We start from the raw sequence: 19,392 nt of genomic DNA, 5'->3' as shown, positions 1-19,392 counted from the left end.
TAATTTAAAAAAAAAGAAAATCACATTTTGATTTTTAAACCCACATGTAACATCTGATGCCACCCATAAGAGCAGAGTGAAGGAAAGTGAGCACAGCATCAACCAGAGAATTAGAAGAGCTCAAATCCAGCCTCATATCTAACAAACTGTGGCTTAGACCAAAGCAATCACTTTGCATCTCTGCACCTCATTTCCTTCCATCTTTCAATGACGAGCTTGGATATAATATCTAAGGTCTCTTCTAGCTCTAAAATACAATGATTCAGTGAAATCATTTCAACTTACTTCTGTTCTAAAAACATTAAGTGGTTTCCCAGGACAGCAATCTTCCCTGATTTTATCTTCTGCTTCGGAGGCAAACTTGACTTCTATGTGTTCTAGCTAAATACAAGGAGGGAAAATGAAAGTCATTAGTATCACTTAATATGACTGCAATTAATCATCACCTCATTTCACCAAAGAGGAAAAATAGCTTCTCCACTTAACATGAAATGGTCTGTGTATTCCTCAGGAAGCCAGCCAAGCACAGGACAGGACTAAGAAACCGCTCTGAAACTCAGGATCAAATGCTCCCACAGATAACATTGTTTCAAACGCAAAAGACTATGGGGCTCCCGGGTGGCTCAGTCAGGTAAGTGTCCAACTTCAGCTCAGGTCATGATCTCATGGCTTGTGAGTTTCAGCCTGGAGTCAGGCTCTGTGCTGACAGCTCAGAGCCTGGAGCCTGCTTGGGATTCTGTGTCTCCCTCTCTCTCTGCCCCTCCACTGCTCACACTCTCTCTCTAAAATAAATAAACATTAAAAAAACAAAGAAAGAAAAATAAAAGAAAAAGACTAAATCATTTTTATGTCCATCAAAAAAAATTTTTTCTTAAGAACATGGTCTTTAATTATTAGACCATTAGACTTTATTAATTTCAAATAAACATTAAATGACATCAATAATCTATAATCAATTATTTAACTCTTCTTAAATGTCTCATGGTATTATTGACATAGTCATGTTTACCATTTTCTATAGTGAAATCTAGCATCTACCTGCTATATCAGAGAAAATGAAAAACAGGATAAAAGACAGAGGTTTCTGTCTGGAAAAGACAGAAATGTAGTATAATGTATATGCCTGAATATAAGATGACCTTCAATATAACCTGTCCCCATTGTCCCAATGAAAAAAATACAAGAACTTTTTTGACCTCCAGGTATATGAACATTTAGAAATATGCACAAATGACTACCATTATTAATTATTAACTCATTTGTAATTATATGACATAAAGTGCTTATTTAGAAATAACTTTATTACCATATTTCATGGAACAATTTCATTCAAAATATACACTTGCATGTTTTAACTCAAATGTCTTCATTATCACTTGAAGCACTTTTTTGAGTCCTCTAACACAGTTTTCTAGGGCAAATTATCTTTCCTTCTGCCTAAGTTGTCTGAGCGAGAGCATTTTTAGAAACTATATATGAAGTGACTGGGGCAGAAAGGTAGAATGGGGAGAAACTCACAATTAGGTGAAAGCTATTGGTAGTGTCTTAGTTCCTGAGTTGAGGAGTAAATTCAGGAATATTCATTACATTATTAACTTTAAAAAAGTCCAAAACAGGACCAGGCATGGACCTTGATACTATCTCATGGACAAAGGATTCTAATTAAACCAATTCTGTAAATTGGAGGTCTCAAAGGGAGAGAGGAAAAAAAAGAAGCAATTCAGTGTGTCTTATAATATGCGAGACTTTGAAAGCATTTAAATATAAACATAAGGTCTCCCCTCATTTTTTTAAGGAGAATTGTGGGAGGAAAAACCAGGCACATACAATTAGTATTTTATGTATAAATTAATTGATAGGGGCACCTGGGAGGTTCCATCAGTTGAGCAAACGACTACTGATTTCAGCTGGAGTTGCGATCCTGGGGTCATGGGGTCAAGCCCCACACCGGGCTCTGCACTGAGTGTGTAGCCTGCTTGACATTTTCTCTCTCTTCCTCTGCCTCTCCCCCACTCTTGCTCTTTCTCTCTCTCTCTCTCTCAATAAGTAAATAAATAAATTAAAAATAGGGGCTCCTGGGTGGCTCAGTCGGTTAAGCGTCTGACTTCGGCTCAGGTCATGATCTCACGGTTCGTGAGTTCGAGCCCCGTGTCGGGCTCTGTGCTGACAGCTCAGAGCCTGGAGCCTGTTTCAGATTCCGTGTCTCCCTCTCTCTCTCTGACCCTCCCCCATTCATGCTCTGTCTCTCTCTGTCTCAAGAGTAAATAAACGTTAAAAAATATTTTTAAAAATAATTAATTAATTAATTAAAAATAAAGTAACTGAGAAATGGAATAAGATCACAATCATTTTTTAATTCCTGCAACTTCTATACCCATCCATTCTCCTCCCTCCAAAAATATTTTTGACAGGTATATTTGGCAAAGGTACTAAACACAGAAGATGTTTATAAAAAGGTTTATTATAAAACAAAAGATGGGGTGCCTGGGTGGCTCAGTTGGTTAAGCATCCGACTTTGGCTCAGGTCATGATCTCTCGGTCTGTGAGTTTGAGCCCTGCATCGGGCTCTGTGCTAACAGTTCAGTGCCTGGAGCCTGCTCCGATTCTGTGTCTCCCTCTCTCTCTGACCCTCCCCCACTTGAGTCTCTCTCTCTCTCTCAAAATTAAACATTAAAAATATATATATAAAACAAAAATGGACTATATTTACTACAGTGAACTAGTTGTTACAATCCCTGGCCCCTTGTACCTCCAGGGAGTTGGTCAGGTAGACTATATTCTCCATCAGCACTGCCTGTTCATCAAACTCTAATTGCAAATCCAGAACACGAGGTCCCATCTTCTCCAGATTTTCCTAATAGCCAAAACAGTTTTGAAAAGTAAAAATCACATTAAGAATACGTTGAAATGAATACATTTCCTCCAAAGCAATCATTCTTCTCTCAACTGATAAAATCTTCAAATTTGAACAGTTGAAGGAAAGGCCTTGGACTCATGGTTTCCCTTATCTATGTTTGTTCGTTAATGAAATTATTGGCTCAGAATAATTATCATTTGAGGTATGATAAGACTAAGGCAACACCGAAAAGCCTGGAGGGACAAGGTTTTCAGATTTATAAAAGAAATAGCATTTTATCATTGTTTATTTAGAATGACTTAATATGCAAGCCCAAAGAATTCACTCTGACAAGGAATCAAACAAATGTGTGGAAATATCCCTTCAGGTAACCGAAAAGAAAGAAAAAAAAAATCTTTTTTTAATTTTCTAATACATCTTTAAAGCTAGTTCAGAGAATAGTGAATTAATAATAAACAAACAAAAAATTTCTACAAATTAAAAAAAAAATTTAGGTTATATTGGTACTGAGATAATCTGATAGCACATGAAAAACAATTTATTCTTAATTTTCTTGAACATGAAACAAAATATCTGCCACTCAAAATATAACCTTCGAGAGCCAAGCTTATATCCACAAGTATAGCTAACTGCCTAGAACATGCTGCACTAAATGAAAGCAACCTGACAAGATTCCTAATACTCACTGTTTTCACTTACTGTCCAACCCGTTTCTTGTCCTGTGAAAAAGTGCTAGAAACCATTTTCTTATTCTCAGATTTACAAAACGCTTTTCGAAAAAGTTTCAAACCATTAATTTGCCTGGCAAGTCCCCAATATTACTGGAAAAAAAAATACTACTACTGAAACAATCTAACACTGGTTTTCTAAAAAGCCACCTCTTGGATCTAGTATCATTTAACTACAGAACTTGTCAAATGAGTTTCACTGGATTCTTTAAAGTACATCATCAAACTTAATTGCCTTTGCAATCAATAATGAAATAATTTGTTGGATCCACGTATTGACAACGGATCTGGCATTTTGACCAGTGGCACTAGCTAAGTAGGGAACCAATGAATTAGGGACATATCAGCATATATATTATAACTTGATTGGTGTAGGTCAATCCAAAACTCTAAATTATTTCTGAAACTTCAAAGACCATAGGCTCAGAGAGTTGATTTTGGTCTAGGAGAATGAAAAGGCTTTCCTAAGAATACGATCTACTCCAATACAGGACAATCTAGAATTTTGGTCTCCATCACGCAGGCATCTGTAGCCTAGAAGATTAAAGAATTAATCTAAGCTATAAGAATAACCACCATGTTCCAAGCAGAGTGAAATATACTAATTTACATTAAAAAAATTTACTAAGCCTACCTTTTGACAGAAAGTATTAAAGTGTGTTGAGTATATTACTTCATGTATTCCTCACAGCATTCCTAAAATGTAGGTTTTATTAATTTCCTCATTTTACAGATGAAAAACTATGTGGCCCAGAGAATTTAAGTGATTTATCTAAGGTCTCAAAACTAAGAAGTGATGGACAAAAAGGATTTGGACCAAGATCTATCTGATCCCAGAGCCTGAGATCAGCAGCAACATACAGCCATCTGTTTCTCTTTAAGAAATGCAATAAATCAGGGGCACCTGGGTGGCTCAGTCGGTTGGTTAAACGTCCAACTTCAGCTCAGATCATGATCTCGCGGTCTGTGAGTTCGAGCTGCCTGTTGGGCTCTGTGCTGACAGCTCAGAGCCTGGAGCCTGCTTCTGATTCTGTGTCTCCCACTCTCTCTGCCCCTCCCCCACTCACACTCTGTCTCTCTCACTCTCAAAAATGAATAAATGTTAAAAAAAAATTTTTTTAATGCAATAAATCAGTTATTTCTCTGAAGAAAGCTAAGCGTCTAATGCAATGATTTCTCAACAGGAGAGGTGGGGGGGGGGTGGAGCATATTATGTCCCCAAGAGTCATTTGGCAATGTCTCGAGACATTTTGGGGTCCAAACTTGAGCAGGTGAGGAGGATGTTCTATTGCCATCTAGTGGGTAGAAGCCAAAAATACTGCAAAACATCCTATAATGCTCAGGATAGCCTCCCACAACAGAGAACTATCAGGCAACAGTATCAACAGACCACTGTTGAGAAACTCTGGTCTAACCACTATAATCAATGTTTATCCTCTTAAGCAAAACCTACCCAAATGTACTACGTTGGTTCCAGCAACAGGAGCTAACAAAAACACCCTAATGTAAGCCAAAAACAATATGGTTCCCCCCTAAACAGAAAAGAAGGTAGAACATGAAGAGAATCATTTAGTGTAACAATTCTAGTTTTTCTTCCACAACGCATATTTTCATATACTCAGCAATTGTACAGATAAACCCCCAAAATGATCGCTCATTTGTCACAACCACTGATTGAAAAGTGCTATTTTAGCAGATTTCCTGGGAAAGACTATACTCAAAGTTCCCCCTTCCTTCTACCATCTAACCATTACTCACATAGTCACTGCTACATGAGGTCCACAGCTTACCTTAATCATGGCAACAAATGGCATCACTTTCTTCATATATTTCTTCAATTCTGGCAAACTGCCCAGTTCGCTAGCAATGATTTTGTTATCAGGCAATTTTCTGCTGTTGCCCTAAAAAAATAGGTTGGAGAGGAATGTGGAGAGAAGTATTTTTTAAATAATGCGAAATAATACATGTACCTGCAGGAAGTCGGCCATAGAATGGTGGCCTCTACTAGTCTGTTAGAATACAGTAGAAAATGGTGCAGCCCCAAGCATCATGGGGAAATGAAACACGAATGTATAATATGGAAGGGAGTCTCCTATTCCCTCTAAATTTAAAGGATAGATGTTTTTTGGGAAGGCACAGAAAATAGGTGCATCCTGTTGAGCATTTAATTTTCCCTTACACTAAAAACACCTCCATGATTGTAACTTTAGATCTTATCTGGCGAGAAAACAAAATAGTCTTATAAAGATCTTGTTTGTCTCCAAACCTGTAAAAACATGTCATTAGTCATATCAAAATGAAAACTGCACAACCATTATACAAGATTTATATAATGTCTGCTTTTCAACACTCCTTATAAATTGTTACCACAAATGTGAAAAAAAAAAAATCCTTGGCTATCAACCTATTAAAAAGACTATCATTTAGGAACGCCTGTTGATACTATTGGCTATCAACCTAGTAAAAAGAGTATCATTTCAGTTAAGCGTCCAACTCTTGATTTTGGTTCAGGTTGTGATCTCTCACACTGACAGCACAGAGCCTGCTTGGGATTCCCTCTCTTCCTCTTTCTCTGCCCTTCCCCTGCCTGCGCGCTCCCACGCTTGATCTCTTTCTCTCTCTCTGTCTCTCTCTAACTAAATAAACTTTAAAAATAGTATCATTTCGAACTACTGGGACCTTACGAAGATAAAAAGCTTCTGCACAGCAAAGGAAACAACCAACAAAATTAAAAAGCAACCAATGGAATGGGAAAAGATATTTGCAAATGACATATTAGACAAATACCGGACTCAGATATCACCTCACGCCAGTCAGAGTGGCCAAAATGAACAAATCAGGAGACTATAGATGCTGGAGAGGATGTGGAGAAACGGGAACCCTCTTGCACTGTTGGTGGGAATGCAAACTGGTGTAGCTGCTCTGGAAAACAGTGTGGAGGTTCCTCAAAAAATTAAAAATAGACCTACCCTATGACCCAGCAATAGCACTGCTAGGTATTTACCCAAGGGATACAGGAGTACTGATGTATAGGGGCACTTGTACCCCAAGGTTTATAGCAGCATTCTCAACAATAGCCAAATTATGGAAAGAGCCTAAATGTCCATCAACTGATGAATGGATAAAGAAATTGTGGTTTATATACACAACGGAGTACTATGTGGCAATGAGAAAGAACGAAATATGGCCCTTTGTAGCAACGTGGATGGAAGTGGAGAGTGTGATGCTAAGTGAAATAAGCCATACCGAGAAAGACAGATACCATATGGTTTCACTCTTATGTGGATCCTGAGAAACTTAACAGAAACCCATGGGGGAAGGGAAGGAAAGAAAAAAACAAAAAGAGGTTAGAGTGGAAGAGAGCCAAAGCATAAGAGACTCTTAAAAACTGAGAACAAACTGAGGGTTGATGGGGGGTGGGAGGGAGGGGAGGGTGGGTGATGGGTATTGAGGAGGGCACCTTTTGGGATGAGCACTGGGTGTTGTATGGAAACCAATTTGACAATAAATTTCATATATTGAAAAAATAAATAAAAATAAAAACAGTATCATTTCTATCTACTCACAAATAAATGCCTATATCATATATCACTAATAAGCTGAGTCCCAAATGTGCTGTCTGAATTTCATTTCATTTCTGCAAACACAAGTAGCCCCTTCTACAGAGTGACAAATGAAGCAAGTAGCCTTTTCAGAATTTTCGGTGACTTATTTTTTCCTTATTCTAAAAGCATGGCATCAAAACCAAGGGTTGGGAATGAATCCAAATGAAAAGTAGTGTATAGTAAAATTTCTGATAATCTATTTACTTTCAACTCTAACCTTTACTAAGGTACAGGGGGTAAAAAACTTTCTCCACTTATCAATGTGCTGTTTTAAAATACGTACGGAAGAGAAAAGAGGATACGAAACACTCCTTTCCCTTATGTCATCAAAATGGTACCGTATACAACGTAAGGACATCCTCCTTTATTATAAAAACTAACATTTAGCTCTTTTGGATGAAAACAAACAAACATTTTTTAAAAAGCTGACCATTCCAAATAATGCCCAAAGATGATGAAACCATATGATATCTAGTCACTGATTACTAAATAAAAATATTAACCTCTCAAAGAATAGCAGTTTTTAATAAAAGATGCATTTTTAAATATCTGCAACATTACATTCTGTATTTGGCTCTCCTCCTGCCTCCTTGAAAATGCTGGTATGAATATGTAACCCACTGGGTGCAATTTCATTTCTCTACCTACCAAAATGGCTTTTACTTTTTTAGTTAGCGTAAGTCAAAATCTGCAAGCAATTCTACAGACCACGTTCTATTTCCATTACACACAATCAAATGAAGAGGCAGCTCTCCATAAAAATAGGCTCACAAGGAGTACAAAAACACTTGCTCTTCTCTTTCCATCAAATTTTACAAATTTTTAATTAAGTATGGAAATTTCTGAAATAAAAGCTCAATAAAATTCTCAAAAATTAAAGCTAAGAATTTTCCCTTCATGTTACTGCTTTATGCTTTGGCCATAATCACTATTTTGTCTCTTCTTTAAGTGTACCTTCACAGTCTGTGTCTATCAATAACTGTTCCTGAGCAAAACTTCAACAACATATACTTAGTTTCTATTTTTCCAATGTGAAAGAAAAAAGATAGATGAACTTTTTTCTTTAGGGAAACTTAGAACTAAGTGTTAAGTGTTGAGTTTCCTTTAAATTCGACAATCATATTTAATAGCTATTTACCGGACGGAGCCAAAAACAACGAGCTCTCCATTTCTATGAGTAATTAGCAAATTGACCATTCTGTTTTAAATTACTCAAGAGCCAAGCTTCAGATTTTTTTAAAACATAACTAAGTTAAGGCTTCATGAATCCCAGGGTTCAAGCCACAATCAACTCAAAAGGCAAACTCAGTCCTTTGGCTTCATAATTTTAACCACATATGAGAAAGTCTCATTATCTTTTAATTACATATGACTAGATCCAATGTGTTTTTGTAAGAAAGCTTCAGAAATTATAAAAAAAAAAAAAAAGTAACTTTTCCCTCAGGATCCACTTAAGAGCCAGCAAGGCTAACAAAAAACTTTCCAGGCCTAAAGACAATTAGACAAAGTCGCCCGTCTTCCTTCTCCCGGACATTGTCAGCACCCTCCAAACAAAACAGCACAGGCAGCACCCAACAACGTAGGGGGAAAGTCTGCAGAGAGCATCACCTCAAAGTGATTACGGAGCACTGACAGGGTGATATGTTGCCAAGGAGGATAGCTCTTCGCCACGTAGATGGTGCAATGTGAAGGCTTCTGAGGCGGTTGCTTGTCAGTCTTCTACGGGGCAAAAGAAAGGGAAGACAACATTTCATCACTTTTGTATAAATCAAAGATGAGAGAACCCTCTCCTGGTACATACCACTACTGCCTCGGACGTTAACAAGCACACACGTACTACAAAATGGACTTAGCAGTAAAGATATCCTGACACATTTGAACAATAATTGTCTTAAGTTCCATTCATAGCAAATGTTACTGAACTAATAACTTTTAAAGAACAATCTTTAAAAAAAAAAAAAAATGACTTCACCTTCCCCTTAGCAGGCATCATATAGTTCTTGAGTCGCAATCTAAGGTCATGTGCTACTTCCATGAGATACTGTGAGGAACGTATCAAGGCTTCATCCACGGGCCCCGCCAGAGGCCATGAAGCATTCATAATTGAGTCAGGCTTTAAGAAAAAAACAAAAAACCAAAAAAACAAAAAAACAGTTCAGGGGGATTAAACAACACAACTATTTTATGGTTCTTGATTACATTTCCATACCAAGGCTACCATCTGTAATTGCGTGCTCGAAGTTCAAACCTTACTACCCATAACACACTTCCACAGCCCCTGATCTAATGTTCCCTAGAATTCAAGCTGTGAAGTCTGACTCTACATTCTTAATTAGCATCCATTTGTACAAGCGTATTAATACCCACACACAGATGCTCACTTTCAAAGAAAATTATGTAATGCTAATTTGCCTAAATTTAATCTTTATTACATAAATTATACAAACTCTCAGTTTTTATCCTATTAATACACCCAGTTTTGAAAGCATGGCTATTCAGGATATATATCATGAGCACATTTTTGCATTGTTCATGCATTAGAAAACTACAAAGGAGTTTGGCTTATAAAGTTGAAAAGGAATTATTAAACCATCCAATCGGTTTATCTGCAAGCCTAGGAGAAATAATTGAATTTACCTTCACAGTAAGTAAGGATGCTAATATAAAGCCCTAAATATGCAGCCCTACATATGCCAGAAATTTTATATAAAACAAAAATATTTATGCAAAGAGTCACTTCTATCTTGTTAAAAGCTGCTCATAACAGTCATTTATATATATTTCTCAGGATTTTCACCTTTTAACAGTTGGAAAAAACAATTAGTTATCTATGTGTTCAAATTAAATGTATTTTTAAAATATATTAAAATGTATTTTCCTAACAAGAATTAGGTGATAACAAGAATTTCCTAACAAGAATTAGGTGATAAGATGCGTAGTCCCATGTTTTTAAAATATACACACTGCGTGTATATAAATAAAGGCACGGGGCGCCTGGGTGGCTCAGTCGGTTAAGCGTCCGACTTCAGCCAGGTCACGATCTCGCAGTCTGGGAGTTCGAGCCCCGCGTCAGGCTCTGGGCTGATGGCTCAGAGCCTGGAGCCTGTTTCCGATTCTGTGTCTCCCTCTCTCTCTGCCCCTCCCCCGTTCATGCTCTGTCTCTCTCTGTCCCAAAAATAAATAAACGTTGAAAAAAAAAAATTTTTTTAAATAAATAAATAAATAAATAAATAAATAAATAAAGGCACATATATGATGTATCTGTCTAAACAGAAGGTAGCTTGGGTTTAATTTGCTATAATGATTACGAGATGATGAGTCCAACATTAGCCTTGAAATATTCTTTTTCAGTCTTCTCCTCTTAAGTAACATTACTCTGTATTTATTTAATAAGGGCCAAATCAAAACTGCCCAAATCTTAAGTGTATACAGATACCTTTCCCAGGAGTGTCCAGATGTGCTCACAGAGATGTGGACAGAATGGAGCCAAGAGAAGGGTCTGAACTTCAATAAAGCGGAACACAAGGTCTCTGTGCATCCCTTCGATGGCTAATTCACGGTATTTATCTTTGGCAGCCTACAAAATTTGAAATTATTTATCATTTTCTTCCCATACTTCGTTAAAAAAAACAATAAAAGAAAAAATGCAGTACCTCTATTTTAATGCATTTTTAAGCTTTTAGTCTTTCCAAATTCCACAATGAATTTTCATAAAAGTTTTACTTCATTTTTTTAAAGAAATCTCTACACCCAATGTGGGGTTCAAACCCACGACCCTGAGATCAAGAGTCACAAGCTCTACCAACTGAGCCAGCCAGGCATCCCAGTTTTACTACATTTCTAACACCTTGCAATTAAATGTGTACCAATCATTGTCAAAAAATATTATGGTTTTATATTAATGATTCTCAAAAAAAAAATTTTTAAGACATTTTAAAAATACATTAACAGACATAAAGGCTGCACAATTTAAACTGCATATTAAGGGCTGACGATGCTCTGAATAGCCTATAAGAAAGATATTAAGTATCAAAAATGGCTATAAATACGACACACTGCTATGTTCAGCACTTATCCTTATTTAACCACATCTATGAAAAGCAAGTTACATAAATCCCAATGTGATATTTTACAAAACTGATTGAGGAAACCTACATTTTTACTTTAAGCACTTGAACTGCCAAACTTGAGGAAATACTGACACCTTGTGGAAAACATCAGAACACGCTTGTTTTCAAACCAATGGCAATTAGTTACAGTTTTGCCTTTATGTTTTATCAATTTAAAATGTTCTCAAGCAAAATGTGGCTGGTTTTTAGACTTAACCTCTTTATTAACTCACAGCTCTACTAGAAACAGAAATACTTATATTACATGAACACAACCGAAAGAATATCAAAGAGAAATATTTAAAATCACAATTACTTAGGAATTTAAAAACTGCTTGGGAACAATTTCAGTCTCTATTCATTCATTTTTGAGAGACAGAGACAGAGAGAGAGACAGAGCATGAACAGGGGAGGGACAGAGAGAGAGGGAGACACAGAATCCGAAAAAGGCTCCAGGCTCTGAGCTGTCAGCACAGAGTCCGACATGGGGTTCGAACTCACGAACTGTGAGATCATGACCTGAGCCAAAGTCAGATGCATTCGACTGAGCCACGCAGGCACCCCGTCAGTCTCTATTTTAGTTATTATGTTATAGCAGGAGGGAAAAAGGGTGAAATACATCATATTCATACTAACACAGCTTACAGCTACTAAAAGAAAGGCCTACCTGAAATTCAAAAAACCCTGTTTTCAAAGCTTCTTTAAACATCATCTTTTCATAATTTTGATCTGTTTTTATAATTCCTGCATTCATCTCACTATTGAATAGGGAAAAAAAGATGACTGAGTTTAAATGCAAGTACACAAAAATATAAATAACTGCTGCATATACTAATAAGCAGTATAATGAGAACGCCTGAAACATTTAAGACCACTCAACCACAAAACCAGTTAACAGCAGTTAGCGATGTCCTTGTTTAACAATTTCTTGATGGAAACTTTATCTAATGAAGCCCAAAATACAATATGAAAACAGCTTAACAAAGGAGCTAGTCAGATTTACTTGCTGCATTTTAAACAACTAACATCGGCTGTTAAAAAAATTTTTCTCTTGCTATCTATGGCCCTCTTTTTTTTTTTTTTTGACTTTTGTGTAATTTTTTTTTTTTATTAACTTGTTTTATTTTTTTTTTAATTTACACCCAAATTAGTTAGCATATAGTGCAACAGTGATTTCAGGAGTAGATTCCTTAGTGCACCTTACCCATTTAGCCCATCCCCCCTCCCACAACCCCTCCCGTAACCCTCAGTTTGTTCTCCATATTTATAAGTCTCTTCTGTTTTGTCCCCCTCCCTGTTTTTATATTATTTTTGTTTCCCTTCCCTTATGTTCATCTGTTTTGTCTTTTAAAGTCCTCATATGAGTGAAGTCATGACTTTTGTCTTTCTCTGACTAATTTCACTTAGCATAATACCCTCCAATTCTATCCGTGTAGTTGCAAATGGCAAGATTTCATTCTTTGTGATTGCCGAGTCATACTCCATTGTATAGATATACCACATCTTCTTTATCCATTCATCCATTGATGGACATGTGTACTCTTTCCATACTTTGGCTATTGTGGATAGTGCTGCTATAAACATGGGGGTGCATGTGTCCCTTCGAAACAGCACACCTGTATCCCTTGGATAAATGCCTAGTAGTGTAATTGCTGGGTCATAGGGTAATTCTATTTTTAGTTTTTTGAGGAACCTCCATACTGTTTTCCAGAGTGGATGCACCAGCTTGCATTCCCATACCTATGGCCCTTCTTAATTTAGCCTAATCTGGCCCCAACTTGTTTGATCTTCTACTCTCCCCCCCATATATGGTGCTTCACACAAATACCACGCTCTCCATGGCTTTCTCCTCTCTGTAAAAATCCATGTAGTTTTCAAGAAACCCAGAACTCACAAGCCATCTCCTCTGAATTCCCTCTACCTATATTATCACACTTGTAATGTGTTAGATATGTGTTTTCTTCTCCTGCTAGACGACAGTGAAGGGTCAAGTCCTATTCAACTTTGTAACACCAGTTCTTAAGATGGCTCCTGATGCAAAGATGATGATAAGTGCTTTTAGAAAGAAAAAAAAAAAAAAATGACATTCTCTTACCGTTTTAATCTACTTTTCATTTAACCACTCTGTCCTACTCTAATGCCAAGACAGCATGGTAAAAGGGTAATGAGAATGAGCTCTGGAGAAAGAAGCAAATTCATATCCTCCATCTGAAACTATTAGTTTTGAGGTACTTAATAAAATACTTAATTTTTCTAAGCTTCGATTTCTTTAAAATAGAGCTAGTAACATCTTTATCACATAAGGTTGCTGTGAGGGTAAAATCAGATAATGGATGCGAAGAGCTTAGCAGAGTACCTAGAACAAGTAAGCTTTCAGTGAATAGTAGCTATTATTAACATCTAATTTATTTTAGGAGAGGAAAAAAAAAAGAAAACTTAAAAATGCACAAGGACTAAGCAACTCTGAAGTACAAAGTGGCCAGAGTCCACAAATTACCTGGCGAAAACTCTATCATTGAAGGTGCTGGCAGGCCCACTTCGGAGGCTGTCCCAGTTGGCAACCATTTCTTTTACCCACTCTACCCAGGTGTACAGACGGAGAATACCTGCATCTGCCATGGCTTCCACAAAGTTAGCATCTTCAACAGTATCACCAGCATCAGCCAGAGCCAAACGCATTCCTGCAGGAGGAGGAAAAAGAAAAAGAAGGAAGATCACTGATGATTTTAAAATGTGGTTGGTGAGGACCTGGGTGACTCAGTCACTTAAGCGTCTGACTCTTGACTTTGGCTCCAGTCGGGATCTTGCCGTTCCTGAGACTGAGCCTCAAGCGGGGCTTGGGATTCTCTCTCTCTGCCCCTCCCATGCTCATGCTCTGTGTGTGTCTCTCTCTCAAAGTAAATAAATAAACTTTTAAAAAATAATTTAAAAACAAAATATGGTTACTAAATATCAATGATGTATCCAATTTGGTATACTGCAAACCTACATGTAAATTAAGAAATAGCAGATGCTTTAAAGGACTGCATGGGGACGCCTAGGTGGCTCAGTCGGTTAAGCTTCCAAGTGTTGATTTCAGCTCAGGTCATGATCTCATAGTTTGTGAGATCAAGCCCCACATCGGGCTCTTGGCTCACAGTGCAGAGCCTACTTGGGATTCTCTCTCCTCTCTCTGCCCCTTCCCTGATTGTGCCCTCTCTCTCTCTTTTATAAATAAACTTTATAAAATTTAAAAAATATAAAAAATTTAAAAAATAATAAAGGACTGCCATGGATCTAAAACAAAAATAAAAATCACCAAAAGTAGGATCCACAATGTTGTTCAAATATTTGAATCACATGTATTTATTTGCATACACTTAGCATCAATAGCTGTTCCTTCTCAGGCATGCTGAGTTAATGAGATAAAGTGGTCTTTAATGAAGCAGGGGAAAAAAATGATAAACTGGCAATAGGGATCCCTATCAGCATCTAAGGCTCATTTAGAGGGAGCAAAACACTATATTTTAATGCATGAGTACACACACTGGTGCCTTCCATGTACAAAAATATATTTAATTTCTTATTTCTAAAAGCGATTCTTCTAAGCTTTCTAACAAAATTTTGCTTTCCAACCAGAATCTTTATTCTAAAATATTGAAAAAAAAAACATTAATAACAGCCTAATTAAGTTACAGGATATCCTTGTACAATGGAATACTATAATGCTGCAAAAGAGTGAGGAAACTCGATATGTATCTATATGGAATGATCTCAAATATGAACAATTAAGTGAAAAAGTACAAGTTCAGAAGAGTAGGTATTGCTTTCTACCATCTATGCCTACAAGGGAGGAGATGAGAACATGTCACAGTAAGTTACGTACGCATTAAATATACATTATAATACACAAGAAGCTCTAAACTTTTAACTTTTTATTTCAAATAGTTTTACACTTAAAGAAAAGGTGCAAGAGAATAGACATAAACATTAGACATTTAACAGGCTCCCCTAACATTAACAACCTACCTAACCATAGTTTCAAACCCAGGAAGTTAACATTAGTACGACAGTATTAACGAAACTACAGATCTTATTCAAATTTCACCAGTTTTTCTTCTAATATTCTGTTTCTGCTGCAGGATCCAATCTGGAAAAACACATTGCATTTAATCATTTTACCTCCTTGGTCTCCTCATATCTGTGACAGTTTCTTCGTATTTGTCTTTCATGACCCTGACATTTTTGATGAGTACTCATCAGTTACTTAATAGAATTTCTCTCAACTTGGTTTGTCTGATGTTTTCTCATGATTAGACTGAGCTTATAAACCTCTGGCAGAAGCGATGTTATGTGTCTTCTCAGTGCATCACTATCAGGGAGGTGCAAGATACTGATACGACTTTTTACTGGTGTTGCAAGCTTTAATCACTGACGTAGTGTCTGCCGACTTTTCTCCACTATAGACTTATAGACTTTTTCCTTTTGTGATTAAAAAATATCTTGGTGGGGTACCTGGGTGGCTCAGTTGGTTAAGCGTCCATCTAACTCATGATTTCAGCTCAGGTCATGATCTCACGTTTCTGAGACTGGGCCCTACATCAGGCTCCGTGCTCACAGCACAGAGCCTGCTTGGGATTTTCCCTCTCTCCCTCCCTCTCTCTGCTCCTCCCCTGCTTTCCCTGCCCCTCCCCTGCTTGCGCTCTCCCTGAAAATGAATAAACATTTTTTTTAATAAAATAAAATCTTTGAATAAATAAATGTTTGGTAAAATTCGCCCCCGAAGACATCTGGTTCTGGACTTTTATTTTTTGGGAGTTTTTTGATTACTGATTCAATTTCTTTGCTGGTAATCAGTCTGTTCAAATATTCTATTTCTTCCTGTTTCAGCTTTCGGAGGTTACATGTTTCTAGGAATTTACCCATTTCTTCTAGGTTGCCTAATTTGTTGGCATATAGTTTTGCATAATATTCTAATTGTATTTCTGTGGTGTTTGTTATTTCTCCTCTCTCATTTATGATTTTATTTATTTGGGTCCTTTCTCTTTTTTTCTTGATGAGTCTACTTAGAAGTTTATCAATTTTATTGATTTTTTTCCAAGAACCAGCTCCTAGTTTCATTGATCTGTTTCACTGGGGTTTTTGCTTTTGTTTTAGTTTCTATATCATTTATTTCTACTCTAATCTTTTTTTTTTTAATTTTTTTTAACGTTTATTTATTTTTGAGACAGAGAGAAACAGAGCATGAACGGAGAAGGGGCAGAGAGAGAGGGAGACACAGAATCTGAGGCAGGCTCCAGGCTCTGAGCCACCAGCCCAGAGCCCGACGCGGGGCTCAAACTCATGGACCGTGAGATGGTGACCTAGCTGAAGTCGGACGCTTAACCGACTGAGCCACCCAGGCGCCCCTCTACTCTAATCTTTATTACTTCCTAACCTCTGCTCGTTTTAGGTTTTGCTTCTTGCTCTTTGTTTAGCTCCTTTAGGTGTAATGTTAGATTGTTTGAGATTTTTTTTGTTTCTTGAGGTAGAACTGGATTGTTATAAACTTCTCTCAGAACTGCTTTCACTGTGTCCCAAAGGTTTTGGACCATTCTATTTCCATTTTCATTTGTTTCCATGTACTTTTTAATTTCTTCTTTTATTTCCTGGTTGGTCTATTCAATGTTTTGGGGTTTTTTGTTTTTTAGGTTTATTTATTTTGAGAAAGAGGTGTGGGGAGGGGCAGAGAGAGAATCTCAAGCAGGCTCCAAACTGTCAGTGCAGAGCCCAATGTGGTGCTCAAACCCAAGAACTGTGAGATATGACCTGAGCCAAAATGAAGAGTGGGACGCTTAACTGACTGAGCCACGCAGGCACCCCAGGGCCCATTCCAAGTTTAATAGCATGGTATTTAATCACCATGTATTTGTGGTCTTTCCAGATTTTTTCTTGTAGTTAACTTCTAATTTCATAATGTCGTGATCAGAAAAGATGCATGTTACGACTTGGATCTTTTTAAATTTGTTAAGGCTTGTTTTGTGGCGTAATATGTGATCCATTCTAGAGAATGTTCCATGTGCACTTGAAAAGAATGTGTATTGTGCTGTTTTACAAAGGAATGTTCTAAATATATCTGTTAAATCCATCTGGCCCAGTGTGTCATTCAAAGCCATTGTTTCCTGGTTGATTTTCTGTTTAGATGACCTGTTCATTTGATGTAAGTGGGGTGTTAAAGTCCGCTACTATTATTGTATTATTATCGATCAGTTCCTTTATGTTTGCCATTAACTGTTTTATGTATTTGGGTGCAGATATAATGGTTATATCTTCCTGTTGGACTGTCCCCTTTATTATTGCATAGTGTCCTTCTTTACCTCTCATTACAGTCTTTGTTTTACAGTCTATTTTGTCCAATATAAGTACTGCTACTCTGGCTTTCTTCTGACATCCATTTGCAAGACATGTTTCTCTATCCCCATACTTTCAATCTGCAGGTGTCTTTAAGTCTAAAATGAGTCTCTTGTAGGGGGTGCCTGGCTGGCTCAGTCAGTGGAGTGTGCAGCTCTTGATCTCAGGTTTGTGATTTGGGGCCCCACCTTCAGTGTAGAGATTATTTAAAAATAGAATCTTAAAAAAAATGAGTTTCTTGTAGGCAGCATATAAATGGCTCTTGCTTTTTTTATTCATTATGTCATGCAGTGTCTTTTGATTGGAGTGTGTAGTCCATTTACATTCAAAGTAATTATTGATAGATATGTATTTGTTGTCATTTTATTACTTGTTTTGTGTTGTTTCTGAAAATTTTCTCTGATCATTTCTTGTCTTACTCTCTTTCATGGTTTGTTGGTTTCCTTTAGTGATATATTTTGATTTCTTTCTCTTCATTCTTTGTATATTTGTTAGTATTCTATTTGTGGTTACCATCAGATTTATACATAACATATTCTGCATATCATGGTCTGTATTGTATTAAGTTGATGGTCATTTAAGTTTAAACCCATTCTTTACTTCCAACCCTCCCCATGTTTTAGGTATATGATGTTTTACATCCTTTTATTTTGTGAATTCCTTGACTGTTTTTTTTACAGATATATTCATTTTTTTATTGCTTTTGTGTTTGCTATCCCCATACTGTCATTTTTGGTCTTTCCTTTCCACTCAAAGAGTCCTCTAATAGTTCTTACAGGGCTGGTTTACTAGTCATGAACTCCTTTAGTTTTTGTCTGGAAAGCTCTTTATCTATTCTTCCATTCTGAATGATAGCCTTGATGGACAGAGTATTCTTGGCTGCAGGTTTTTCCCATTTAGCACTTTGCATATATCATGTCACTCCTTTCTAGCTTGGAAAGTTTCTGCTAAAAAATCTGTTGATCAACTGATGGGGTTTCCTTTGTATGTAACCATCTTCTTTTGTCTTGCTGTTTTTTAATGTTTATTTATTTATTTTTGAGACAGACCGAGAGAGAGAGAGAGAGAGAGAGAGAGAGAGAGAGAGAGAGAGAGAACATGAGCAGGGGAAAGGCAGAGAGAGGAGAAAGAGAATCCCAAGCAGGCTCTGCACATCAGCACAAACCCACAAACCATGAGATCAGGACACGAGTCAAAATCAAGAGTGGGACGCTTAACCAAATGACCCACCCTTGTCTTGATGCTTTTAATATTTTTTCCTTATCACTATATTTTGCCATTTTAACTACATACAATATGTCTTGGAATGGGTCTGCTTTTGTTAATTTTGTTGGAGGTTCTCTGTGTTTCCTAGATCTGGCTATCTGTTTCCTTCTCTAGATTAGGTAAGTTTTCAGCTATTATGTCTTCAAATACATTCTCTGCCTGCTTTTCTCTCTTCTTCTTCTTCTGGAACTCTATAATACGATTGTTACTATGTTTGATGGAGTCACTGAGTTCCCTAAGTTTACTCTCACTTTGCAGAATTCTTTTTTCTCTCTTTTGTTCAGTTTGATTACTTTCTATTACTCTGTCATCTAGTAATTACTTCATTCCTCTGCTTCTTCCAGCCTTCTGTTCATTTCGAGTGTGTTTCGCACTTTGTTTACTGAGCCCGTTATCTCTGCTGTTATTCCTTATCTCTGTGTTGATGGTCCCAATGATGTTCTCTACTCTTTTCTCAA

At 37.0% G+C, this 19,392-nt stretch overlaps 1 protein-coding gene and 1 non-coding gene across 2 annotated transcripts in view; both read right to left on the bottom strand.

The window, feature by feature from the left end:
- LARS1 (leucyl-tRNA synthetase 1) overlaps positions 1-19,392 on the bottom strand; it is a 75,522-nt gene that overhangs the window by 9,070 nt on the left and 47,060 nt on the right. The window contains exons 23-30 of the mRNA XM_040453669.1: positions 13,797-13,980; positions 11,967-12,057; positions 10,627-10,767; positions 9,163-9,303; positions 8,799-8,909; positions 5,376-5,486; positions 2,750-2,854; positions 286-381 (exon numbers count right to left, since the gene is read on the bottom strand). Coding sequence (XP_040309603.1) covers positions 286-381; positions 2,750-2,854; positions 5,376-5,486; positions 8,799-8,909; positions 9,163-9,303; positions 10,627-10,767; positions 11,967-12,057; positions 13,797-13,980 — 980 coding nt within the window. The remainder of the gene's footprint in view (positions 1-285; positions 382-2,749; positions 2,855-5,375; positions 5,487-8,798; positions 8,910-9,162; positions 9,304-10,626; positions 10,768-11,966; positions 12,058-13,796; positions 13,981-19,392) is intronic.
- On the bottom strand, positions 10,938-11,010 carry TRNAK-CUU (transfer RNA lysine (anticodon CUU)). The gene has a single exon. It is a non-coding gene; the product is annotated as a tRNA-Lys (tRNA).

Source organism: Herpailurus yagouaroundi, unplaced genomic scaffold (assembly GCF_014898765.1).
Source record: "Herpailurus yagouaroundi ecotype Mexico unplaced genomic scaffold, PumYag 29, whole genome shotgun sequence".
In the NCBI taxonomy this organism is placed as follows: Eukaryota; Metazoa; Chordata; class Mammalia; order Carnivora; family Felidae; genus Herpailurus; species Herpailurus yagouaroundi.
Note: the sequence above shows the minus strand (reverse complement) of the source record. Positions and strands in the feature narration are given on the sequence as shown.